Here is a 27154-nt window from a genome sequence, read left to right on the forward strand (position 1 = left end):
CCATTCATTCATTCAACAAACATTTATCGAGCGCTGAGTAGGCGTCAGGCCCATCTCAACTACGTCTTCCATTCCCTCCACCTCCCGTTCACCCCAGGGCCTTCCAGAAGAATGTGAGTCTGAGCTGTCTCTCTGCTGTGTGTCCTTAATTCCTTCCTGGAACACAGCATCAGGGCAGAGCCAACTCAGCCACTCACTAAAGGCGCAAGTTACCTTCTCTAAGCCTCTGTTCCCTTCCTTTCTAAAATAGGGATCACTCCCTCCCTCAGGAAAGGAGACGATTACTTCCTGAGTCAGGAAATGGATGTATGACTCAGACAGCCACTGCACAGCAACTTGAATGGTAAGAGCTGATATTTACTTAGTGCTGTGGGCCGGGCTCAGCATTTTAGGTGTTTTATCTCATTTAATTCCTCAGCACAATCCTCCAGTGCAGGTATCTGTAGGTATTACTATCATCACCTCCATTTTTCCTGTGGCAAATGGAGGTTCCCAGGCCAGGGGTTGACTCGGAGCTGGAGCTGCCAGCCTACACCACAGCCACAGCCCCATGGGATCTGAGTCGCATCTGCGATCTGCACAGCAGCTCACAGCAATGCCATATCCTTAACCCCCTGAGTGAGGCCAGGGATCGAACCTGCATCCTCATGGGTACTAGTTGGATTCGTTTCCCCTGAGCCACAATGGGCACTCCCATTATCTCTATCTTACAGACAAGGAAACCAAGGCTGAGAAAGAGAGGTTGGGAATTTGTCCAAATGTCACAGCCACAGGGTAGTGGAGGTCTGGATAGAGCATACCAGCTGAACCACTGCATCACCTCTAAGGGAAAAGGCTCAACCACGCTGGCCTCCCCTCCCTCAACACCCTGTTGTGCTGCTCAGCTTAACCACCTACTTTCCTGCCCCAGTGATCTGATGGCTCAGGCTGTTCCCGTCATGCCCAGTGACTGCTCCCTCCTCACCCACCCACACACACACATACACAGCCACACACACACAACCCCACCCATCACCTGGTTAACCTCAAGACAGCTTTTTTTTTTTTTAAGATCATAATCAAGATAGCTTTAGAAATCTATTTTTGGTGGCGTTTTCCTCTTCAAGGATCTCAGGGCCCTTCACACACATTCTAGGCATGCTTCCACTCTAGAACTTACATTTGTCCTTGGGTTCAAGTTCGAGTGCTGAGAGCCAAGCAAAGCCAAGGGTGACATACAGGAGGGTCCAGGAAGACAGGAAATTAGAATTTGGAATAGGAACTTAGAGTGGGATCACAGGGTTAAATAGACTTGTTGAATTGGAGGCATAATGATAAATGTAGGGAAATTACAAATGCCAGGGTCGTGCTAAGTGGGGTGGCTAAAGTCAGCTTGGATGGTCAAGTCACAGGCAACTTGGATGCAGAGCACATGGGCTAACGTGCACCCCTAGGAGAACAGGATTTAAAGTCCCTGTGAGAAAAGCCCCTACAGATGGGCATTCAGCTCATGCTGAATTTTAAAGAAATCAGTATTTGTAATTTTAAAGAATTTAGCCTTTTGGAGTCTGGCAGATTCATCTTATGATCCCAATTTCAAATGTGAACTTCATTAATTCAGACCTAACATTATTATTATTATTATTGTCTTTTTGCCTTTTCTAGGGCTATCCCTTCGGCACATGGAGGCTCCCAGGCTAAGGGTCTAATTGGAGCTGCAGCTGCCAGCCTACACCAGAGCCACAGCAACGTGGGATCCGAGCCCCGTCTGCGACCCACACCACAGCTCACAGCAACGCCGGATCCTTAACCCACTGAGCAAGGCCAGGGATCGAACCCGAAACCTCATGGTTCCTAGTCAGATTCATTTTTGCTGCGACATGACGGGAACTCCAATTCAGACTTAACTTTAAGTTGAAAGGGATGAGAAATTTGCTAAATTTGTAAATAGTATCATGATTGCCAGACTTTAAGATTAATATCTATATAATTTTTTACTTTGTCTTTTTAGGGCCGCGCCCACAGCATATGGAGGTTCCCAGGCTAGGGATCAAATCAGAGCTAGGGATCAAATCAGAGCTGGGATCAAATCAGAGCTGTAGCCACTGGCCTATACCACAGCCACAGCAACACCAGATCCCAGCTGCGTCTGTGACCTACACCATAGCTCACAGCAACGCTTGGGTCCTTAACCCACTGAGCGAGGCCAGTGATCAAAGCTGAATCCTCATGGATGCTAATCCATGAGATTCATTTCCTCTGAGCCATGACGGGAACTCCTATATAATTATTAATTTTACTAGAATTGTTCAAATGTGTGGGAAATGTTTGTATATTAGCCTGACAGTTGCAGAACTTAAGAACAAATTCGTAACATGTAAAAACGAGTTTAAAATAAAGAAGAAAATCCACGTAGTTCCCACTTTGGCTCAGTGGGTTAAGAGCCCGACTAGTATCCATGAGGATCTGGTGTTGCTATGGCTATGGTGTAAGCCGGCAGCTGCAGCTCTGATTCAACCCCTAGTCTGGGAACTTCCATATGCTTCCTGTGGCCCTAAAAAGAAAAGGAAAAAAAAAAAAAAACTAAGATAATCTAAGTAACTAAGTTATAAGAAACTCTTAAAACTAATAGCTAAATTCACTTGATTTACAAATAATTATAATAGTGGGTTGAATTTAAAAGCTTAAAATTAATTTCATTTATTGCTTAGTAAATTGCATAATTTGAACATTTCTGTACTGATAAACTGCCCTCTGGGAAGCTAAAAAAAATCTCACAATAAGTTTATCTACCTGTTTCTTGCCACTAAAAGATAAATTCATTGAGTTTTCTTCCTCATTACCCTCCCCCCATCACATGGTGCAAAAATGGCCAGAATAGGTCACTCATGATAAGAATAGCAGCAGCTGGAGTTCCCACTGTGACCCAGCGGAAATGAATCTGACTAGTATCCATGAGGATGTGGTATTGCTATGGCTGTGGCGTAGTATCCATGAAGATGAGGGTTCGATCGCTGGCCCTGCTTGGCGAGTTAAGGATCTGGCATTGCCATGAGCTGCGGTGTAGGTTACAGATGCAGCTCAGATCCCGAGTTGCCGTGGCTGTGGTATAGGCCAGCAGCTGTAGTTCTGATTCAACCCCTAGCCTGGGGATTTCCATGTGCTATAGGTGTGGCCCTAAAAAGCAAACAAAAAAAAAAAAAAAGAGAGAAGAGCAGCAGCTAATATTTACTGTTCATTCAATGTCAGGAGCATGCTGTGTGCTTTACCTACACAATCACACAGAATCCTCACCACAACCTATAACGACCCAAAAAGCTTACACAGCTCTCAAGTTCATACAGCTAGGGAGTATTTGAGCCAAGGCTGAATCCAGGCTCCCTGACCCCAGGGCTGTATCTTCCTTCAACTTCTATGTTACCAGTTGAATGGATGAAATTTCTCAAAGGTGGAACTTTTTTTTGGCCAAACCCACAGTACATGGAAGATCCCAGGCCAAGGATCGAGCTACAGCAGTGACAACACCAGATCCTTAACCCGCTGGGCCACAGGGAACGTCAGAGGTGGGACTTCTGACAGAATTCTTTGAGCTGAGGAGACAATGGGTGGGAAGTGTCCTGTGTGGACAAGTGACCTGGACGGAGATGGCAGATCTAAGGGGAGCTTCCTGGGAAGGAGTTGAGAAAAGTGAAAATGCTGTTTTCCTTAGAAGACAGAAAAGCTGGAGCTTCTGAAAGGAAAGAGATAAGTGATGGGGAAGAAAGCAGCTGCATTTAGGGTTGGTTGACCTAGAAGTGAAACCCTAAACAGCCACTCCCAGAAAGTTCAGTTACTGTGCTGATGTGTGGCGAACCATGAACAGTAGGTCCAGGCTGTGATGTACCAGCTACAGTTGGTACTTGGAGACAGATACCACAGTGGCCTTTGGCACTGTGAACCTCAAGGGTGTCCTCTACTGAGTGTGCTTTGGGGAAAGAATCAGATGGCAAGTGGACGGCTGGACTGCGGTGTGCCCTGAGCCCACTCTACAGTAAAGCTGAAGAAGAATGTGTGGCAGCAGGGAGGTGGAGGGGGCAGGTGGTGGGGGTTCCACCTCTGCTCAAATGGTGTTTCAGATACTTAAACCATGGTCACCTAGCCTAAAACCAGCCCCCAAGACATGAGCAGCATCCTCCCCTCCCCTTCCCTCTTCTTTCTTTTTGTCTTTTTAAGGCCACACCTGTGGCATATGGAGGTTCCCAGGCTAGGGGTCAAATCGGAGCTGTAGCCACCAGCCTACACCACAGCCAAAGAAATGTGGGATCTGAGCCACATCTGCAACCTACACCACAGCTCATGGCAACGCTGGATCCTCGACCCACTGACAGAGGCCAGGGATCAAACCCTCGTCTTCATGGATGCTAGTCAGGGTTTTGGGTTTTTTTTTTTTTTTTTTTTGTCTTTTGACTTTTTAGGACCGCACCTGCATCGTATGGAGGTTCCCAGGCCAGGGGTCTAATCAGAGCTCTTGCTTCTAGCCCATGCCAGAGCCACAGCAATGCCATATCCAAGCCATGTCTTCCATCTACACCACAGCTCACGTCAATGCTGGATCCTTAACCCACTGAGCGAGGCCAGGGATTGAATCCTCGACCTCATGGTTCCTAGTCCGATTCGTTTCCACTGTGCCACGAGAGGAACTCCACTTCTTTTTTTCTTTTAAGGCCGCACCAAGGCATACGGAGGCTCCCGTGCTAGGGGTCAGATCAGAGCTACAGCTGCTGGCCTATGCCACAGCCACGCCAGATCCCAGCTGCATCTGTGACCTACACTGCAGGTAGTGGCAGCACCGGACCCTTTAATCCACTGAGCCAGGCCAGGGTTCAAACCTGCATCCTCTCAGAGACTACGTCAGGTTCCTAATTTGCTGAGCCACAATGGGAACTGCCACAGCATACTTTCAACGATGTCCATGGCAGAGATCACAGAAATTGTTTTCTTTCTTCTTTCTTTTTTCCCCAATTTTGGCTGCCCTGCAGCGTATGGACGTTCCCGAGCCAGGGATCAGATCCTAGCCACAGATGTGAGCCATGCCTCAGCTGCAGCAACATCAGATCCTTTAACCCGCTGTGCCCTGCCGAGGATTGAACCCACGTCCCGGTGCTGCAGAGACGCTGCCAATCCTGTTACACAGTAACTGTTCTCAGCAGGAGTGGCACAGCCCCGGGAGGGTACCCGGGAAGTCCCGGGGGGCACAACAATTGAGAGGGACTATGGGCATTTAGTGGGGTCAGGGGGACCAGGACTGATAAACACAGCACAGGAAGTTAGAACACACAAATGAAGACCTGAAACACATCTCATGTGACTTGAGAACCCACCCATAGTCGGCTAAACTTAAAATTGAACAGTTTTACAGATAGCAAGGATTTCTGGCATGGGTTAATATATGCTCAGTTTTGTAAGAATGCAACTACTATATAAATCTAGGGAGGATTGTATTTTGGTTTGTTCTGAACTTTGCAAGAAGCTGCTCACTGATTCAGAAGCAGATGTCAAGAAAGGCAACAACGCTCTCAGGTTTCATGTGGCCAGGACAGCCCCACCCTCTCCCCCACCTCAGGCCAACCTGTGTGCCTGTGACCGCGCCCATGGACACAAGCCCTCGCTGCTTGTCTTCAACGCTGCTGTGCTTGCACATTACTGGAGCGCGTGTTATCTTATTCCGTAGCACTCTCCTTGAATTCCTTGTTCATATAAGGCATTATATTTTTCTTTTTACAGCTGTACCCGTGGCATATGGAAGTTCCCAGCCTAGGGGTCCCACAGCTACAACAACACAGGATCTGAGCTGCGTCTGCAACCTATACCACAGCTCAGGGCAATGCCAGATCTTTAACCCACCGAGCGAGGCTAAGGATCAAACCTGCATCCTCATGGATACTAGTCGGATTCCTTTCCACTGTACCACAACAGGAACTCAGTTAAATGTTTCTATTTAATACATTAATATCTTGGGAGTTCCTGCTCTGGTGCAGTGGGTTAAGGATCTGGTGTTGTCACAGGTGTAGTGTAGGTCACAGCTGTGGCTGTGATTCCATTCCTGACCGGGAGACTTCCATTTGTCTCGGGTGTAGCCAAAAAAGACAAAACAAATCTTGAACACACACAGACATTCACAAACCCAATATGATTGATTCTTCTTTTTTTTTTTTTTTTTATTGTTTGTTTTTTTGTCTTTCTAGGGCCACACCCAAGGCATATGAAAGTTCCCAGGCTTGGGGTCAAAACGGAGATATAGCTGCCGGTCTACACCACAGCCACAGCAACACCAGATCCGAGCCACGTCTGCGACCTACACCACAGCTCATGGCAACGCCGGATCCTTAACCCACTGAGGCCAGGAATCAAACCCACATCCTCATGGATACTAGTTGGGTTCTTAACCTGCTGAGCCACAATGGGAACTCCCTATGCTCAAATTTTAGATGGCTGAATTTATCATTATATAAATCTAGAAAGAAAATGCTGCCACAGAATTTCAGCTCCGATGTTTTAATAGAGGGCTCTTCTCAATATGTACAGAATGCTCTAACATAGGTGACTTGGTCACTAGCCAGGTGACCCAAAGGACACCAAAACCACAGGCAGCTCAGGGGCCTCTAAATATTAACTGTCTTGGCTGGTTTCACATCTTCCATCTCTGAAGTCAGCCAGCGGTATGTGCGGTGACGCCGCAGCACCTCGATGGCCTTGAGCTCCAGGGGTGTGGCCTGAATGCCAAGGTCTTCCAAGCCGGGCAGGTGAGGCAGTGTCATGTCTGACATGTGAACCTTTGAACAAACAAGAGGCACAGAAAGTACTGAAAACCTGCCCAAGACACGGCGTGCTGTCTTCACAAACACTTCAACACGCAAGCTGGCCCGAGTCCCGCTACTGAGCCTTGACTGGTTTCCAAGGATACGTGGCAGGGTTGGATGCCTGGGAGCCACCAGAAGCAGAGCATGGCAAAGTGTGTGAGGAGGGAAGACAAGGTCCCCACGTGTCAGTCAAGGTCTATCCACGAGCCCAGAACACGGGCGAGGTGAGGTTTAAACAGGAGTCAGTATGGGCTGGAGCAGACAAGTCCTCACGCCCGTGAGGCTCAGGACACAACAGGGGCTGAGGCAGAGCCAGCCCGTCCCCAAGGCTCCCCTGTTCCTGTTCTCCGAGCACAGCTTTCCGCCTTGGGTTTTATGCCAAACCCAGATCATTACAGGCAATCCATTAACCTTTGCACTCCAGCCATACTTAACCTCCTGACTACCGCTCACTCTCCATCTAAAAATCCGAAACCGCCTTGTTTGGAGGGAAGTAGGATGAGCCCTAAGATTCTAGAGACCCTGGCCCACCCGGGAGCGAGGAGGAGGAGGATCAGTCTACACACACAGCAGTATCGACCCTTGCCCTCCCGCCTGGCACATCTGCCATCCTTCAGCCAGACAGCTGACAAGCCGACTCCAGACCAAACCCACCTGCCCAACGCAGCTGCGAGGACAGATGGAAGATGCACACCAGTCAGATGGGCCGAGGCGTCCTGACACCTGCTCTCCGACCCCATCCTTCCTGAACACAAAGGACATCCCGACAAAGGTCCCAGCTTTGCAGACATGGCCAGAGGGGAGGAAGACAGCCTCCTGTTCACATCGTTCCCCAGGGCTAAGTGCTGTCTTCTCTACACTCGAGCTTTGGGGTAACATTCAGAGGACAATCTGGCCACTTCTTATTGATAAAAGGCCAAGAGGTTTGCAAAGGCAGGAACGGCCACATGTGTTTATTTTATTTTGTACCCTCCCTAGAAACATTTCTACACGAAGTGGGCCATCCATCAGTGAGGAAGACCAGCACGGTGACAGCAAGATGGGCAGGGCCGGGGCTCTGAGGAGCAGCACTGGAGGGGGTGCGGGCCAGCCGGAGCCGATCGGGAACAAGAAGGAAGGGACTAACGCCTGGAGGAATGGAACGGAATGTGGGTGGACTGGAGACAATGAGTATTTCCTCTACCTTTCTGGAGGTGGAACACTGTCAATACTGTTATTAACATTTTCATGATAAAAAGTTGAATAAAAGGCAGGAGAGGGAGGTGAGATCTGGTGTGTGTTTTGGGGTGTTGCCGTCTTGAGGCAACCAAGTAGTATTATACTTGCTGATGGGCTTGTAGCCACGAGCCAGAGCGGTGACTTTAATTTATTTTGAACTAAAATTCAACAAAGTTCAAATCTTATCTCTGCAGTTGCACCACTTGCCACAGTTCAAGTGTTTAAGAGTCACATGTTGCTAGCGGCTACTTTTTTTTTTTTTTTTTTTTGCTTTTCTGCTTTTTAGGGCTGCACTTGTGGCACATGGAAGCTCCCAGGCTAGGGGTTGAATCGGAGCTATAGCTGCCAGCCTACCACAGCCACAGCCACGCCAGATCTGAGCAGCGTCTGCGACCTACACCACAGCTCACAGCAACGCCAGATCCTTAACCCACTGAGAGGGGCCAGGGAGTGAACCCGCATCTTCATGGAGGTTAGTCGGGTTCGTTACTATTGAGCCACAACGGGAACTCCTTTTTTGTGGCGGGGGGAGCTAGTGGCTACTTTTTGAATACCGTGGGTTACACAACATTTCCATCACTGCAGACAGCATGGGACAGACATCTAGGGTGGAAGGAAAGGAAGAAATCAGGGAGGAGTCCTGGATCTTTGGCTTGAGCAATAGTGATGCTGTTACCTGAGATGAGCGAGGCGAGGGGAACATCGGGTCTGCAAATCTACTGCTGGACAAGCCCTGGCTTAGAGGACCGTCCACAGCTAAGTGAGGGCCTGCAGCCGGGCGGGCAGGTTGGCAATTCAGGGCCGGAGCTAAAACAACGGCCGAGCACTTACAGACAGCAGCTGGAGCCCAGGACTAGGTGAGGGTCATTTAGAGGAGCAAGGACAGAAAATGGCAGAGCACAGAGCCCTCAGTCCCCACATCAGAAGCCAGGCACAGAGGGTGAACCAGGAAGGGAGACCAAGTGAGCAGAAGCAGAACATGGTCGCGGTCAGAGAACAGATGGAGATCAGGGTTTCAAGAAGAGAAAGGGGTGCCTCCAACCCAGGGCAGCTCATAGACAGAGTAAGCGGGGGGGGGGGGGAGGTGTCAGAGCACTGACCTCCAGACTTGGCGACCCAGAGGTCATAGGTGACCTTGACAAGAGCAGTATTTGGAAATAAAAGCTGTAAAGGAGGGAGTTCCCGTCATGGCACAGTGGTTAAAGAATCTGACTAGGAACCATGAGGTTGTGGGTTCGATCCCTGGCCTCACTCAGTGGGTTAAGGATCCGGCATTGCCGTGAGCTGTGGTGTAGGTCACAGATGCAGCTCGGATTCTGGCATTGCTGTGACTGTGGCGTAGGCCAGCAGCTACACCTCCAATTCGACCCCTAGTCTGGGAACCTCCATATGCCACAGGAAGCAGCCCTAGAAAAGGCAAAGACAAAAAAAAAAAAAAAAAAAGCTGGAAAGGAGTTAAAGCAAGGAGGTAAGAAACCATTGACAGGTGGACAGCTCTTCTGAGAAGCCAGACACACAGGGACAGACAAATAGGGCAGAGGGGAGGCCTTCCGCCTTTACACAGACACAGAGCTAGTAAGGCAGGTCCGCATGTGGATGAAGATGATCCAGCAGAGAAAGAAAAAGAGAAGATGTCAGAGGTAGGAGCCCGGAGACCCTGGGCATGGGTGCATTTCACGCACATGCAGAAGGGCTGGTCCGTGGAGGGACCGCAGACAAGCGCCTGGAAACAATGCAGGTGACCCCCAAGCAAACGCAATGCTCACTTACTGTCTCCCCCGGGCAGGTGCCAACCTTATCATACTCACCCGTTCCACCTTATCCCTCGTGGTCCAGGGCTCGAACGGACTCACTTCAAAGAGTCGACCTACCCATCTGGAAAGAGGAACAGACACGGCACGGCATGCGTGATGAGCGTCTCTGCTCAGTGTTCAATGTAAGAACAATAAAAGGGAGTTCCCGTCATGGCGCAGTGGAAATGAATCCGACTAGGAACCATGAAGTTTCGCGTTCGATCCCCGGCCTCTCTCAGTGGGTAAAGGATTCGGCTTTGCTGTGAGCTGTGGTGTAGGTCTGGTGTTGCTGTGGCTGTGGTGTAGGGTGGCAGCCCTTGCTCCGATTGGACCCCTGGCCTGGGAACCTCCATGTGCCACGAGTGCGGCCCTAAAAAGCAAATAAATAATAAAAAAATAAAAATAGGGAAGTCATAAAAAAAAAAACAAAACAATAAAAGAACCAAGAAAGGAGTTCTTGCCGTGTGCCATGGGTTAAGGGTTTGGCACTGCTGCAGCTCTGTCTTGGATTTGATCCCTGGCCTGGGAACTTTCATATGCCATGGGAGAGGCCATAAAAGGAAAACCAACAAACAAAAAGAACAAGGAAGAGCTGGCTGGAGAAGCAGGAACTCAGGCAGCTTTGAGGATACCATCAAACACTGTGGTCCCGCTGCCTGTGAGGCCACCTCTCCTTTCAAGCCAGCTGCCTGACCGCCTCACTGCCGGTTCTCCTCGGCCCCCGCCAAAGGGACAGAGAGTCGGAAAAACTAACAAAGTGCAGCCACCCCACCGCCAAGACACAACAAAGAGAGCCACCATTCGGTGACGTCCATCAAATTCAATCCAAGTTAAAACCAGACGCTGAAATGTGCTTCTGCAAGTCAAGGACACAGGGCAAGTCAAGCGGTGTGCAAGGCGGAAAGGGTGACCCTTCAAAGCACGGTCTAAAGGGAACCAGAAACTCCAAAGGTAAGGAAATGCCTCAGATCTACAGTTCGAATCAGGAAGCCCAGAGAAACCTGGACAGAAGGGCCACCTGCCTCACCTCTTCACTACTGAAGCTGAGACTTTCCTTATATGCCATCTGAGTTCCCATCTTTCGTGACCTCAGGACAGGGAGGCAATCCAGGAATGCCTCGGGGTCCCCAAAGAGGCCTGGAGGGGGCAGTGCGGTGGGGGGTGGGGGGTGGGGGGGGTTGGAACACGAGCTGTGAGCAGCGACCACCGCCATGGCCAGACCAGCTCTGCTTTTATCTGACACGCCTTGAAGAGCCTGTATGTAAAAAGGCCCTGAACACAGGGTTCCTTCCACAGCTCTTTCACAACCTGAACGGGTGCTGCCAAAAATGAAAAAGGAAGCTGGAGGTTGGTCAGAATTTCTCCAGGAACTTAGCAAGCCTCAGATTCTAGCCAACCTCTTCCAGTGGCAAAAAAAAAAAAACAAAACAACAACAACAACAACAAAAAAGGCATTTTATTGGCTTAAAACACACACACACACACACACACACACACACACACACACTCCCCTTCCAAAGCGCTGCTCTGGTTCTACACTCACGGGTAACCTCCAGTCTGTATTTCGGGGTCCCCAAGGGGCCTCCCCCTGTGCAGACACCAATCCAGGGTAATCCTTGGTGGACACACAACCATGAGTTGCTCCCTGCAAAGTGGCTGACACCCCCTCCGCTGCCACAAATGACCTCACCGTCAGCAACGGTGGAAGTCTTTCGGTCGCAGAGGGCTACTGCAGGCCAAGCACTGTTCTAGGTGCTGGCGACTCGGAGGGATGTGCACACGACAGCAGCACTCCTCTCCTCAAAGCCCCCCTCCCTTTGGTATCCAGGTGGCCTGACTCTCTCCATTTTCCAGTTAACGTCTGATTACTCTGTCTCAGCCCTTGACAAACGTCCCCTGCCCTGCCGGGCCTTTAAGTGCAGGCATTCCTCAGCCCTTCTCCTTGGCCCTTCTCCTCCATCTATGCCCCCTCACCCACTGGAAGTATTAAATGAGACGTAGTAGGCAGTCTGAAAGATGGGACATGCTTGGTAAGTATCATCATCACTCTGCACGTGAGTTGTCTATTTGTCTATTTTTCTGACACCTGTTAGATCAGCTTTTGAAGGGTTTGCTGTAACATCCTGAGTGCTCAGTACATTGCCTAAGACAGAGTCAGCCGTCAATAAATATCTGTTGAAGGACTGAATGACCAGACGAACGAAGACGTGGGCTGCCGTGTTAATCCAGAAGTTAACCTCTGGCAAACTGGATGGGACAGTCTCTCTGACCAAACCTTAGTGTGTGATGGGATCATTCCAAGAGCTAAACCTACGGAAGGAAGAAGCGAAGCCAGAAGCAGGACAAGCAGACAAGGCCACCGCAGCCAGGGCCGATCAGACTGGCTTAATGAGGGAGGGTCCCTCTCCCACTCCTGGGTGAGTGGGATGAATCAGGGGGATGCTCCTTTATACCATCTGCCAACAAGACACTGCCAATTAAACACAGTGGCTCCTGACCGGAAAACCTGAAGACCTGCAGGGGCAACCCTCCAAGCACAGCCTTTTCCTCACCCACACGAATCCACCGCGCCCTTTCGTGGACTCCTCTGGTTCTTTCCCACACTAGTGTCAAGACCCCGGGAGCCCCTCCTAGTGAGAGATTCTGGGACTTCACCACGACGGACACACTCCCTAGAACCCCTGGGTGAGGGCATCACAAAAGAAGTTATTAGCTCTCTTTTTTTTGGTTGCGCCCATGGTATGCAGAAGTCCCAGGCCAGGGATCAAGTCCTCGCCACAGCAGTGACAATACCTGCTCCTTAACCAGCTGAGCCACCAGGGAACTCCAGCTTTTTTTTTTAGAACGCACAGAAGGCAGCATTTTACTTACCGATAGGCAAAATGTGGCAAAGGGTAAGGGAGGAAGGGTCTGTAGGCCACGGCAAAGATATACTGCACCAGGTCAAAGAGAAGGTACCGATTGGGCCTACAAACAGAAAATGCACGGGTCTTCAGATTATTTGCTCCTCACAAACTTTCACTCCTAATTTAACCAAACAACATTCTTATGAAAAAGGAAACACGTGTGAACTATAGTAAAACCAGACTAGCACAAAGAAAACTCACCCAGTCCCATCCCCTTACAGTTTTTGCTTTATAATTAGAAAATTACACAGGTCGTCCTATTCTGTAACATCGTTTTTTTTAGGGCTGAACCTGCAGCATGTGGAAGTTCCCAGGCTAGGGGTCAAATCAGAGCTATAGCAGCCAGCCTACACCACAGCCACAGCAACACAGGATCGGACTCACATCTGCGACCTACACCACAGCTTGTGGCAACGCCGGATCCTTAACCTATTGAGCAAGGCCAGGGACTGAACCTGTATCCTTATGAACACCAGTTCGGTTGTTAACCCACTGAGCCACAGTGGGAACTCCTATAATGTCTTTTTCATTTCATGTTAAGTCCCAGTCATCTTTCTGTGTCACTAAATATTCTAGAGCAATGTGGCTGCCCACATTGTACTAAAGGTAGTCATAATTATTTAACCAATTTAGGTTACTAAAAATATTTTTCTTTTATAAAATAATGTTTTAATGAACATTCCTGTTGTAAATATTTACATTTACCCATAGTTATGTACTTATAATATGTTCTAGAAATAGAACTAGCTCGAAGTATATTTAAAAATTTTAAGGCTTTTATAAAATACTTCCAAACAGGTTATATCCACTTTTAGAAAATGCTATAACCTCCTCACCAAAAATGAGTTTAGTCATAAAAACATAAGCAAACAAAATTTTGCCAACCTATCAGGTAAAAAAGGAACCCCAATGTTTTCATTAGCACTACTTTAGTAACTAGAGATTTATTTTTTCTTCATGTATTTTTGGCTATTTACATTTCTTTCTTTTCTCTCTTCCTGGAGTCCCTTTCTATAAGAGTGATTGTAAAAATTTTTATATTTTAATGATATGGTTGGAAATATCTTTCATTATTTGTATTTTGCCTTTTATTAAGTATTTTGCAGCATACAAAAGTTTAACCATTTAATTTAACTAAAACTACTGATTTATTTCACAGTTTGGTTTTTTTTTTTTTATTTGGTCTTTTTAGGGCTGCACCCATGGCATATGGGGGTTCCCAGGCTAGGGAACAAATCACAGCTATAATTGCTGGCCTATGCCACAGCCAGAGCAACGCGGGATCTGAGCCGTGTTTGTGACCTACACCACAGCTCATGGCAACGCTGGATCCCTAAGCCACTGAGTGAGGCCAGGAATCGAACCTGCCAGTTCACACTAGATCATGGATGCTAGTCAGATTCATTTCCACTGAGCCATAATGAGAACACCACGGTTTGGTTTTCTATTTAAAAAGTCCCTCTAAGTCACTAGTGATACCTTTCTCCAGATATTTTTCCTAATGCCTTTGAGTTGTTTTTTTTTAATCCATAAAATCAGTCATCCTGCAAAGTATTTTTGTACTGATATAGGATAAAGATGTACCATCATTTACTGAATTAACCCTTCCTTATATTTTGAAATGTCACCCTTATCACACTCTGTTCTTACAAATATTTGAGACTCTTTCTAGACTTTCTGTTCAGTTCTACTGAGCTGAATAATTCTGTACCATTATAACCTAGCTTTAACAATGGCTGTTGCTTATAACACTTTAATATCTCTTCGCCACAGAAAGCTGGTGACAGTTGAGGACTGAATAGGTAATTCAGTGAGAAGCTTGTCATTCGGACATTTTATCCCCCCCCCCAAAAAAAACAAACCAACAAAAACATAAAAAACCCCACAAAAAATTCTTGAAAATGTCAGCTGGGGGAAATATAAGCTGACAAAGTCCTCAAACAGCTTCCTTCAAGTCCCAGAAGGCCGTGTAAGGGTGGCTGCTTACGAGATGTGCTAGGCCAGAGAAGAGCTGCAGCCTTCATGATGACAGGCAATACTGGCACCGTGCGGAAACTGACAGTGTCACAGACCCGCACTTCAGCTGTTCTGAAGCACCCTGTGTGGCATTAATCCAAAGACTCAGAGATTGGAGTTCCTGTCATGGCTCAGCGGTTAACAAACCCAACTAGCATCCATGAGGACACCAGTTCGGTCCCTGGTCTTGCTCAGTGGGTTAAGGATCCGGCATTGCTGTGAGTTGCAGGGTAGGTCACAGATGCAGCTCAGACCCCAAGTTGCTGTGGCTGTGGCGTAGGCCTGTGGCTACAGCTCTGATTGGACCCCTAGCCTGGGAACCACCATATGCTGCGAGTGTGGCCCTAAAAAGACAAAAAAAAAAGCCTTCAGTGGAGTTGTATAAAACCATCCTTGGGGATCACCAGACCATGGATATATAGTCGTCTAGGGTTCCCAGACTTTGGTGACAGAAGACTCGTTTACTCAAGCAGATTCCTAGGTTCCCTCAAATTCTGACAACATGAGCATTCAGGAGCTGCTGGTAATGATGGCCTTTGGTCAGCTCTTTGAGACACACTGGCCTCAGGGCTGAGAGAGTAAGGTTTCTGGAATAAATACCATCAAAGAAAGACATTGAAAAAATGCAACAACTAAACCTGTTAGAAATTACTGTTGTTGTAAATCACTAAGATTCTTTCAATTTAACAGGCAGCACAATTATAAGTCAAACTCAAGCCACCTACCCAACAAAGGCAAACGTTTTCCCTTTGGCATCTGGATCCTTAATTGCATTAATAATTCCTTTGGATACATCCACAACCTATGAGAAATTATAGCATACGTGTAAGTAACTATTGGCGGAGAGAAACGGAGAGAGACGGGGGAGAGAAAGGGAGACAGGGAGGAAGGCAGGGAAGCAGCCCACATCAATCACAACAAAAAAATGACAGAGTTACACTAATGTCACTGTCTGTTTTCAGAAACCTCCTCAAAGAACCCACTTCTCAGGAGCTCAAGCTCCACGGTGGAAGGGTCACCGAAACAATTTCTCTGGTCAGAACGAGTTTATCTTCAGATGGCACCAAGGACTTTCCCATCCTCTCCAACCCCATTCCCTACTCCTCCTCACTCTGTCACTGCGTTATCACAAACCATGGAATTACCAATATTCTACCTTTTTCTTTTCTTTTTTTTTTTTTTGTCTTTTGGCTGCAGCGTGCAGCGGCTTGATGTGGGATCTCAGTTCCCAGACCGGGGATTGAACCCAGGCCACAGTGGTAAAAGTGCTGAGTCCTAACCATTAGGCCACCAGGGAACTCCAATATTTACCATTTTGACTTTTTAAAATAATAATCCTATATAATGTTAGTCCCCACAATTTTTGCTGGGGGTGATTTTGGTACCCAAGGGACATTAGGCAAATGCCTGGAGAGGGTTTTGTCACAACTTGAGGGGGGTGCTGCTGCCATCTGGTGGCTGGAGGCCAGGAATGCGGCTAAATATTCCAAAACAGGCCCTACAACAAAGCATTTTCTGGCCCCCAAATTATCAACAGTACCCTGGTTCAACACCACATGGAGTCCAACACCTCTGCCCCCTGGGCCCCTGTACACACCACCCCTGCTGCATGGGGCACTGCCCCCAGCCTCCCGCACCTGACTCACTGGGAGTCGTCTCTAGGGTCTCACCATGGATGTCATTTCCCGTCCCTGACCCTAAAGTCTGGAGTAGGTGTCCTCTACGTATTTATTTACATAAACCCCTCTCCCTGTCATGACGCTTATGGCACTGCACGACCACTGCTTTGCTGACCTGCCTCTGACCGAGACCAACAAGATGGCAATTTGCATCTGTCACTGGCATTGCCATACCCAGTGACTTGGTATGCCTAGCGCAGTCAGGGCTCAATACACTTTTCTTAAAGGAGTGAACAAATGAAGACACAGAGAATACATGGATCTCTTAAGAAAACAGAGAGGTAACCAGTTGAAGCAAGCTGACAAAGACAAAAATGACAGAATTACAGGACTGGGCTGAAACCAGAAAACTGATCCCCTGAGTCTCAATTCAGCTAAAGCTCCTTCATCCAGATACTTACATATACTGGTTGTTTCACTGTCTTCTTGCCCAAGGAAATAAGAGGGACACCACCAAACCAGCGCATATCTGGCAGAAGAAAGAGAACATTCTTAGAAGGCCTAAGCAGCCACCATCTCCAGGTGCTCCAGGTGAGCATGACCATTTTGCATAGTGGAAGTTATGAAATAAATGTAGCCGACTCTAAGGAAGCTAATGATCTTACAAGGGGCATTTGTTTCTCACAGAACAAACATGGAAATAAAGGGGCCAAATACTTAAGGACACGAAGAACAAGGGAGAGCAGTCAAGTGGCTTGTTCTCCACTCCGCAATGCTAAGCGCATGGCCACTCCCAAGATTGGGTGCCACCTGCACCCCATTCTAAGAAGGAACAACAGATCAGCTGGTCTGATGATATTATACTAAGTGAAATAAGCCAGTCACAAAAAGACAAATACTGTGTGATGGTACTTATACGAGGCACCTAGAGCAGTCAAATTCATAGACGGAAAGCAGAGAGGTGGCTGCCAGGGGCTGGAGGGCTAGGAGGGAATGAGAAGTTGTTTAGTGGATACAGAGCTTCTTCGGGAAGAAGAGTTCTGGAGGTTGGTCGCAGTACAACATGCAAATACAAAACAGCACCGAGCCATACGCTTAGAAATGGTTAACACGGTTTCTTAGTCTGCTTGGGCTGCTCTAACAGAACACTACAGACCGAGAGGCTTATTTAATTCTTTTGGGTTTTTGTTTTGTTTTGGTCTTTTTTTAAGGCTGCACCTGCAGCACATGGAGGTTCCCAGGCTAGCGGTCAAATTGGAGCTGCAGCTGCCGGCCTACACCACAGCCACAGCAATGCCAGATCACAGCGGTGTCTGTGACCTACACCACAGCTCAGGGCCAGGTCCTTAACCCACTGAGCAAGGCCAGGGATCAAACCTGCGTCCTCATGGATACTAGTCAGATTTGTTTCTGCTGAGCCACAATGGGAACTCCTGAGTGGCTTATTTAAACCAGAGAAATTTCTTTTCTCACAGCTCTGGAGGCAGCAAAGTCCACAATCAGGGTGCTGATTTGGTTCCTGGTGAGAGCTCTCTTCCGGGCTTATAGGCAGCCGGCTATGTTCTCACAGGGCCTCCCCCAGTGCATGCACACAGGGCGAGCAAGAAAGCTCTCCCTCGTCCTCTCCCTGTAAGGCCACCAATCCTTTGGGTTAGGGCCCCACTCCATGACCTCCCTCATCCTCAATGACCTCCCAAAAGCCCTGTATCCAAACACAGCCACACTGGGGTTAGGGCTTTAAGAAATCAATGTAGGATTCAATTCAGTCCACAGCAGATGGGGAATGTTCTATTATGTATATTTTACCACAATTTTTAAAAAGGTAGTAATGAATACAGAATATGAAAGGACACGGGCCATGGGGGGAAAACACATGATAATAAAAAAATCTAAACTGGATAAACGCACAGTGATCCATTCACTGGTACAGTGGAATGTTACTCAGCTTCAAAAAGAAATGAGCTCTCAAGCTGGGAGGAGATTTGGAGGAAAAGTAATATGAATATTATTAGATGAAAAAAGCTAGTCTGCATGATTTCAGCTGTATGATATTCTAGAAAAGGCAAATCTGTGGAGGTAGTGAAAAGATCAGGGGTTGCCAGGTGCTGGTGTGGGGGACAGGTGGGCGGGAAGGGAGGGACAAAGAGGTGGTGCACAGGGCATTTTTAGGGCAGTGACTCTCCTGCATGATATTCTAATTACGTCACTATCCCTATTCTAATTACCTGTCAAAATCCACAGACTGTGTGACATGAGAAATGAACCCTAAGGTACAGGATGGCTGTCAGTTAAGTAATAAACCTATCAATATGGGCTCATCAATTCTAACAAATAATAGAGAAAACCGTTATGGAGGGAAAATGAGGGGGTGATAGGATATGTGGGAACTCTGTGCTTTCCACTCAATTTTTCTATCAACTGAAAGCTGCTCTAAAAAAATAAAGTTTATTAACTAAAATTAAAAATTCAAAGTAAATAAGTCATCAAAAAACAATGCAGCAAATACAACTAAGGATACAAATCCTTAATAAAGAGCCTAAATAAGTCAATTTTAAAAAGCATCTCTCAAAACACACATAAACACACACATACAAGCAAAGGACATATAGACCTTCTTTGACTTATGATGGGATTACATCCCAATAAACCCCATCATAAGTTGAAAATAGAGTAAGTTGAAAGTGCATCTAGGAGTTCCCATTGTGGCTGAGCAGAAACCAATCTGATTGGTATCCATGAGGATATGGGTTTGATCTGTGGCCTCGCTCAGTGAGTTAGGGATCTGGCATTGCCATGAGCTGTGGTGTAGGTCACAGATGTGGCTTGGATCTGGCGTTGCTGTGGCTATGGTGTAGGCCAGCGGCTACTGCTCCAATTCGACCCCCTAGCCTGAGAACTTCCATGTGCCAAAGGTACAGCCCTAAAAAAAGACAAAAAAAAAGAGAGAGAGAGAGAAAGTGCATCTAATATATACCTAAGCTACCAAACTCTATAGCTTAGCCTCGTCTACCTAAAAAATGCTCAGAGCCCTTACATCAGCCTACAGTTGGACAAAAATCATCTAACACAAAGCCTATCTTAATAATAATGTGCTGACCACCTCATGTAATGTTTTGAATACTGTACTGAAAGTGAAAAACAGAACGGCTGTCTGGGTTCAGGATGGCACAAGCTGGTTTACCCTCATGATCATGGGGCTGACTGGGAGCTGTGGCAACTGCTACTAGCCGGGGAAAAGATCAAATCCAAAATTTGAAGTACACTTTCTACTGAATTCATCTCTCTTTCACACCACGGAAAAGTCAAAAATCCTAAGTTGAACTATCCTAAGTCGGGTACTGGCTGTACACGGAGGAGCAGTACAAAGAGCAATGAGAAGAAACAGGGAGCTTCTGCTAAGGCAGTAACTCACTAACCTTCCCAGGACGTCCTAGAGGAAGGTCAGAATCTCTTCCAAGACATAAGAGAATAAATTGAGAGGAACCTGGCAATTCAGTACAATCAGAAATGGAAGCTGGGTTCTTATAACAGACTTTCCATCTTTTTATTTTTTTGGCCACGCCCATGGCATCTAGAAGTTCCCAGGCCAGGGGTCAAACCTGTGCCTCAGCAGGGACTCAAGCCTCTGCAGTGACAATGCCAGATCCTTAACCCGCTGTCCCACAAAAGAATTCCATAACAGATTTTTAAAATATATTCTCCTTTCCCCTCTGCAAAAGTACAGGGAAATCATTTTCTCACCCCTAAAATCTCAAAATCTCATCACCCAATCAAGGAGACTGAATTTCTCTGCCAAGACAAGTCTAATTAGTAAAATCCAAACAATTCAAAACTCTGGGTATAAGCATAAAACACTCCTGACCTATGAAAGCAATTTACATACCAACTGAACTATCTCCAGTTTGGCGATGGCCCAAATTACTGCTTACTAATCTCGCATCCCTTTCCGCAGAAATTGCCATCAACAAGGAAGACCTAGCAAATGTGTCTGACAACATATGATGCTACCCTCTTTGCCTTTCAAAATCAACACCCGGGTGACTTGGCAACCAGACTGGAAGTGAGACATCACGAAAGAAACCGGGGCTTCGTGTGACAAGGAGAGATGAAGCTGATATTGAAGGCTGGCCCGGGGCCAGCTGCTGCTGTAACAGAAGCTACCCTCTGCAATTAGCGCAGCACTCCTGAGCAGAGGGAGACTCCCCCAGCCTCAGTTAACAGATGAGGAAGCTGCTCTGTCCCCAGACCCACCAGCGTCCTGGGGCTGCTTAGTCCCAGGGCCCAAGCTGCAGTCAGGTCCCTGACTCCCAGGTCCACGCTCTTTCTGGGCGCCAAAGCTGCTTCTTTGGGTGTAGAGTGACAAAGGTGACAAGGGGGACTCTAGGGACTGGGGAAACAGAACCTTTGGGGAGAAAAAGGCAACCGGAGGAAAACACGACAACCTGAGTCTGTCAAGGCAAAGCACATCCCAACCTGTCCCAACCTTCCAACTGGTGAACCAGCTTCCCCTCTATTGCTAAGCAAGAGGGACCTACTTGCAAAATAATTGAGGAATCTGTCCTCTCTTCCAAAGATGTCCGATGGCTTTATGATAGTGGCTTCTGGAAAGGCAGCTCTCACTTCTTTCTCCCCAACGGCCTAAACAAACCAACACAACAGGGTTCAGAGGTGAGTGAATGAAGCAGCTGCAGCTTGGATTCAACCCCTGGCCCAGGAACGTCCATACACTGTGGGTATGACAGAAAAAGGAGGGGGGGAGAAAAAAAAGAATGCAGTGAATCAAAAAATTGGAGTCTGTGCCCAGGAACTCTATGGTCCTTATCAGTTTTGGCCCAAAGCAGGCTCATTACGGCAGAAACCAAAGGCTAAAGGCAGTCCCAAGCACTGCGATCCCTTCTGAGTCCCTGATGATAAAGACATTTCAGGTTACAGACTGATTCCAAACCAGGCAGGTCAGTCCCGAGGCACAATCTGGACCACAGTGGGGTTTCTGGGAGCAACAGAAGCCTAGATACAATGTGAGTGGCCATTTTTCCCCGCAAATACTTACCTTGTCACCCCCCAGCCTTCAATCACCCTCCAAGAGTGGCCTAAGACCATGACAACGAAGGGGTTAGAGAGAGAGATGGCCCTTTAGCGTTGTTAATTCTATTTTGTGCCAAGAAACGTTATGCACTTGAGGGCAGGTAATAATATGGCCCTTCCATCCTGAAGGCCCTTTTGCATAGTTCCTGTGGGCAGAAGGCACTCGACCACAATGTCAGAACACAACACACACATTACACTCTGGAAATGGAGAGTCGGCCGTCACCGGGAATTCTGGGTACGTCAATGAGAAGCCTTTCTCACTTCGCTCATGTTTCCAAGGGGCCAAGAAACTAGCTCTGTGAACCACTTCCCAGGTCAGCTTGTTACTCACCTTACTTCTCAGATACCTAGAGGGGCTTTTAATATCAGCATTCAGGTGAGAAATGTGAATAAGTTTTTCAACTCCGGCTTCCTTGGACACTTGAGCAATTGCGTGGGGAATCTTTACGAAAACATCCTCAAAATCAAAATTTCTGAAAGAAAAATATAGGGACCAGTGAATAACACCCAACTGGGGATTTCAAAGCTTTCTGTGATAAGCTGGTTTTCATACTATGCACCGCGGCATATGGAGGTTCCCAGGCTAAGGGATCAAATCGGAGCTGCAGCTGCTGGCCTACATCGCAGCCACAGCAACACGGGATCCAAGCTGTGTCTGCAACCTACACCACAGCTCAAGGCAACACTGGACTCCCAACCCATTAAGCAAGGCCAGGGATTGAACCCACATCCTCATGGATACTAGGCAGATTCGTTTCTGCTGCACCAATGGGAACTCCCAAAATTATTATTTTATAAAAATGTTACAGGCTTGCTTCCTGTCATCACTGTATATAATTTAAGGCTTATTGTAAGTCATAAATCGGCATGCATACTGTTCTCTGCCCCCAAGGAATCCCAAAGTTAAGGCTCTTTAAAAGCATCTGGCTGCACTGGTTGGGTGGGTGGGGAGAAGGGGAGGTGCTAGGCGCTGGAAGGGGAGTTACTCCCTACCCCTGACCCTTTGTTTCCCTCAGAGGAAAAAAAAGACTACAAAATACATCAGTTGCCCATTTAATCCAAAAACATGAACTAAATGCTTGCTCTGTACAAAGCACTGAGTTAATCATCACGAGGACATAAAGTTGAATACGACCCTCCAGGTCATCAAAGAACTTAAAAATATGTGATAGGAGTTCCCTTTGCGGCTCAGTGGTTATGAACCCAACTACCATTCATGAGGACTCGGGTCCAGCATTGCTGTGAGCTGTGGCGTAGGTCACAGACATGACTCGGAGCTGGCGTTGTTATAGCTGCGTTGTAGGCCAGCAGCTGCAGCTCCGATTCATACCTTGCCTGGGAACTTCCACATGCCAAAGGTGCAGCCCCTAAAAAGCAAAATAATAAAATAAAAAATAAAAACAAAAATATGCGACGAGGCAGAAACATCTCAATAACTCTAAGTCAAACTTTCCTGAGTGCTAAGAGATGTGAACACAGTGCTCTGGGACCACAGGATTAAAACATTACTTGTTGATTAAATAACCCACATCAGGGCTGAAAAGAGCTATTCAAACCGGAACTCACGGCCTCTTTGATGAACAATGTAGAGAAAAGATCTAGAACCCTGTCCAGGTGAGAAAAATCAAAGCTCAGCTTAGTTGGTCAGTGGAACAGGCAAACCCCACCCCATCTAACCCCATCCAAGCTGGACAGATCCAAGCGCAGCACCCACAATGGCAGTCTCGTCAGGGTGATGACACCCACCACACTGGCATGATCCATACTGGGTTCGATGGACAGCACATCACACTGCCTGCTCCTACTAGACTTAGCACCCACTAAATCCCTGGCTGGGATGGTGGGGCGGGGAGGGGTTGGCTAACGGGGAGAGGAGTGGGGAGGATGGTCACTGGGTGTGAAAACTGTTATTCAATCAACACTCATTGATGGGCCAATTGAAAATGACACAGTCACAATCCCTGGCATATCAGGTGCCCAATAAACATCCACTGACCTCTAAGATAGCTCTGCAAAGAAGAAACGAGGGCCAAAGACTTACTTGGTCTCCCATTCTCGCCCAACAAGGTTGATGACCACATTGCTGTGTTCCACCACCTTCCGGATAGAGTCCTTGTCTTTCCCGTTCCATTCCTGTAACAGCAGTAGCTGGTCACGTGAAAACGTCAGGAAGACACCCTGGCACGAGATACTTCTACTGCCCCCCACTGACCAGATTTGAAATGGGCCATCTGCTGTCGGCACAAGATGGTGCCATTTTATACCAACTCCAGGGACCGCAACAGAAATGATTCTGGGGTCTCAACCTCCCTGCCGAGTCTCTGGATCTTCTGAAGGTAGCAGAAGAGGCCAAAGCATGTTTCATTCATGTTATCAGATGACAGAACTAGAAAGGACACTATACATTTTAGCAATTTTTGTCCTCTCAAGTGTCCCCACAAGTTTATAAAGAAATCTGATAATAAGAGTTCCCACTGTGGCTCATCAGAAACGAACCTGACTAGTATCCATGAGGACGTGGGTTCGATCCCTAGCCTTGCTCAGTGGGTTAAGGATCTGGTGTTGCCATAAGCTGTGGTATTGGTTGCAGACTCAGCTCAGATCTGGCGTTGCTGTGGTGTGGCGTAGGCCTATGGACCCCTAGCCTGGGAAGCTCCATATGCCGCCAAGTGTGGCCCTAAAAAAAGAAGGAAGGAAGGAAGGAAGGAAGGAAGGGAAAGGAAGGGAAAGGAAAGGAAAGGAAAGGAAAGGAAAGAAGGAAAGAAAAGGAAAGGAAAGGAAAGGAAAAGAAATCTAATGATCAAGTCTCCCTTCCTGAATGAAATACAGCTAAAGAACCAAGGATCATTCGGGAGGTGAACTGACATTCCTTTTCTTTCTTTTTTTTGACCGCACCCATGGATTGAAACTTGTGCCACAGCAGAGACCCAAGCCAAAGCAGTGATGATGCCCACTAAGCCACCAGGAAACTTCGGACGTTCCCTTTTTAGCAGCAACCAGTTAAACTAAAGATAAGGAGGAGTGTCTCTTAAGGGCTAATATTAAATTGGGAACATTTATAATCATTTTCCTTTTTCTTTTTAACTCTTTACTCTTTATGATCCCAGATCTAGTAACTTCTACCTTAAAGATATGAAAACAACACTCAAGGAGAAGTGCCCTGCAGGTTCAGGGTAAGCCAATGTTTCAGTGGAGAATTACACTTCTGAGCTGTCATTTAGGACTTTGGTCAGATTCTTGTCCAAAATAGCGACCAAGGCCAAAAACCCCAGACCCAAAGGTAGAGCATTTTCTGTGTTAAAATGAAAATGAATGTTTAATGAATTTCAAAGGAAGATAATAAACAGTATGAATTTCTTAGTGTGCATCTGCAAGTGAGCTGGACAGAAGTGAGTGGTGTGGGAGGGAGCGCGAGAAAGGAGGGGAGAAGGGAAAGGAGAAAGAAGTGGGGGAAGAGAGAGAGAGGGAGGGAGGGAGCACACATGCACATCAAAATACCAGAGCAGGAGTTCCCATCGTGGCTCAGTGGTTAATGAATCTGACTAGTAACCGTGAGGTTGTGAATCTGACTAGTAACCCCCTCACTCAGTGGGTTAAGGATCTGCCATTGCTGTGAGTTGAGGTGTAGGTCGCAGATGTAGCTTGGATCCCCCAGTTGCTGTGGCTGTGGTATAGGCCGGCAGCTGTAGTTCCGATTAGACCCCTAGCCTGAGAAGCTCCATATACCATGGGTGTGGCCCTAAAAAGCAAACAAAACAAAACAAGACAAAAACCCAAGCAATTGAGAAAAGGAAAGACTGTGGGAATCAGATTCAAGAACCAAAAAAGAGGAAACCCTGGACAGGCAGAACTGGTTATGAATGATGGCACGGAGCACAGTACGAGAGGCAGGAGAGAATCGTAGCTGTGGAGTTAGACAGGAAGGCAGCCTCCACTTTGCCACTGACTGACTGTGTACAAACACTCCCTCCAAGCTCCAGGTAAAACCTGAGAATACAACCTACCCCAAGGGGTTGCTGTGAGCACTGGGTGAAAATCTACAGCAGCTCTACATATAAAAAGCTTACAACGGCTTTTTCAGAGTTCTCATTGTGGCTCAGTGGGTTAAGAACCTGACTAGTATCCATGAATATGCGGGTTTGATCCCTGGCCTTGCTCAGTGGGTTAAGTATCCAGTGTTGCGGCAAGCTGCAGCACAGGTCACAGATGTGGTCTGGATCTGGCGTTGCTGTGGCTATGGTATAGGCTGGTAGCTGCAGCTGCAGCTCCAATTTGGCACCTAGCCTGGGAACATCCATGTGCCACAGGGTGACCCTAAAAAGAAGAAAGAAAAAAAAGTGATGCCTGGAGAGGAGGAAACCAAATTCCCAGGAATAGGGCCCAGGGGCACAAGCAGGCTGGTAAACTAAGCAGCCAGACAGCAGTTCCAAACAGAGACTAAAGTGGGGAAATCAGCTCCTAATACAGTGTGGCTCATCCTTCTCAAAAATAAACAGCAATAATATAGTGAGGCCAGCCCTTCCCCATTAGACCTTCTCTGTGCTTCCCCTTTTCATAAACATGACCATTTTCAAAGTTATGCATTGAGTGTCTGAAGGCCCTATTAAGACTGTGAGCTCCCTGTGGTCTCGTTCCTCAAGACATGCTCAGAACTTAGCTCGATGCCAGGCACATAGCAGACACTCAGTAAACACCTGCAGAAGCAGGAAATGCACATCATAGGGCTTAATTCCAGTGACTCCACATTTGCAAGTCGTAGAAGTTTTCACCCATCACTTGAGAAATATTTGAATTTCAAGGACTGATAAGGTGACTGATAACCTTTAGTCATAAAGAACTAGGAAAAAGTTAAGGTCCTCTAACTGTAATACCAAGCCAATTATTTGAAAATAAATTCAGGAAAATTTATTTTAATCACTTTTAAAAACAAGAAATTTCCAATATAAATATTATAGTTAGCTTGTGAAACTTTAGTAAAGAAGAAAATGAAAACGCCATTTAAAAATAAGTCAAAATGTAAAGAGATCACAAATAACCCGTGTGAATATAACAGAGATACTAAGGATGTTTCATAAACATTTTTTTTTTTTTTTTTTAGGGCCATACCCGTGGCATATGGAAGTTCCCAGGCTAGGGGTCGATCAGAGCTATAGCTGATAGCCTACGCCACAGCCATAGCAACTCCAGATCCTAGCTGTGTCTGAGGCCCATACCACAGCTCATGGCAACGCCAAATTGTTAACCCACTGAGTGAGGCCAGGGATCGAACCCACAGCCTCATGGTTCCTAGTCGGATTCATTTCTGCTGCACCATGATGGGAACTCCCACAAACATTTTTTGAAAAAGGAAAGTGTGTCCATGGAAGAGGTCAGGCCCATGCAGGATGATGAAAGTAAGAAAAGTTAGCTACAAGAAGAGCTGACCCAAGCATCAAGGCCCAAGTGTTTTTCTGTAGGAAACTGCAGGCAATGGGGCAGCACAGTTCTTCATGGAAAAGGACTGTCCCCAACACTGTAGAACTCTTAGCATCCCTGACTCCTACCTAATAAACTAGTATGGACTCCGGTCCCCATGACAACCAAAAGGGCCCACACATTTTTTACCACTCCCTTGGAGGCTCTCCCCGCCACCCCCTCCACCTCACCCCACTGACAACCACTGGCCTAAAGGAAGAACCTGCAGATGAAGTAACAAC

General features: G+C 47.2%; 1 protein-coding gene and 1 long non-coding RNA gene across 3 annotated transcripts in view; one reads left to right on the forward strand and one right to left on the reverse strand.

Moving 5' to 3' along the window:
• Positions 1–27154, reverse strand: part of NDUFA9 (NADH:ubiquinone oxidoreductase subunit A9) — a 41773-nt gene that overhangs the window by 7090 nt on the left and 7529 nt on the right. The window contains exons 4-11 of one of the 2 annotated variants that reach the window (XM_047787784.1): positions 23500–23591; positions 21790–21931; positions 20906–21008; positions 16832–16899; positions 15477–15553; positions 12701–12796; positions 9845–9911; positions 6498–6791 (exon numbers count right to left, since the gene is read on the reverse strand). In XM_047787784.1, the coding sequence (XP_047643740.1) occupies positions 6621–6791; positions 9845–9911; positions 12701–12796; positions 15477–15553; positions 16832–16899; positions 20906–21008; positions 21790–21931; positions 23500–23591 (816 nt within the window). In that variant the 3' untranslated portion in view covers positions 6498–6620. Of the gene's footprint in view, positions 1–6497; positions 6792–9844; positions 9912–12700; positions 12797–15476; positions 15554–16831; positions 16900–20905; positions 21009–21789; positions 21932–23499; positions 23592–27154 lie in introns of those variants that run through there. The other variant, XM_047787785.1, reaches the window with a different exon arrangement.
• LOC125131337 (uncharacterized) lies at positions 16050–20944 on the forward strand. Its single transcript, XR_007135896.1, has 2 exons — positions 16050–16961; positions 20323–20944. It is a non-coding gene; the product is annotated as an uncharacterized LOC125131337 (long non-coding RNA).

This window comes from Phacochoerus africanus, chromosome 7 (genome assembly GCF_016906955.1).
Source record: "Phacochoerus africanus isolate WHEZ1 chromosome 7, ROS_Pafr_v1, whole genome shotgun sequence".
In the NCBI taxonomy this organism is placed as follows: domain Eukaryota; kingdom Metazoa; phylum Chordata; class Mammalia; order Artiodactyla; family Suidae; genus Phacochoerus; species Phacochoerus africanus.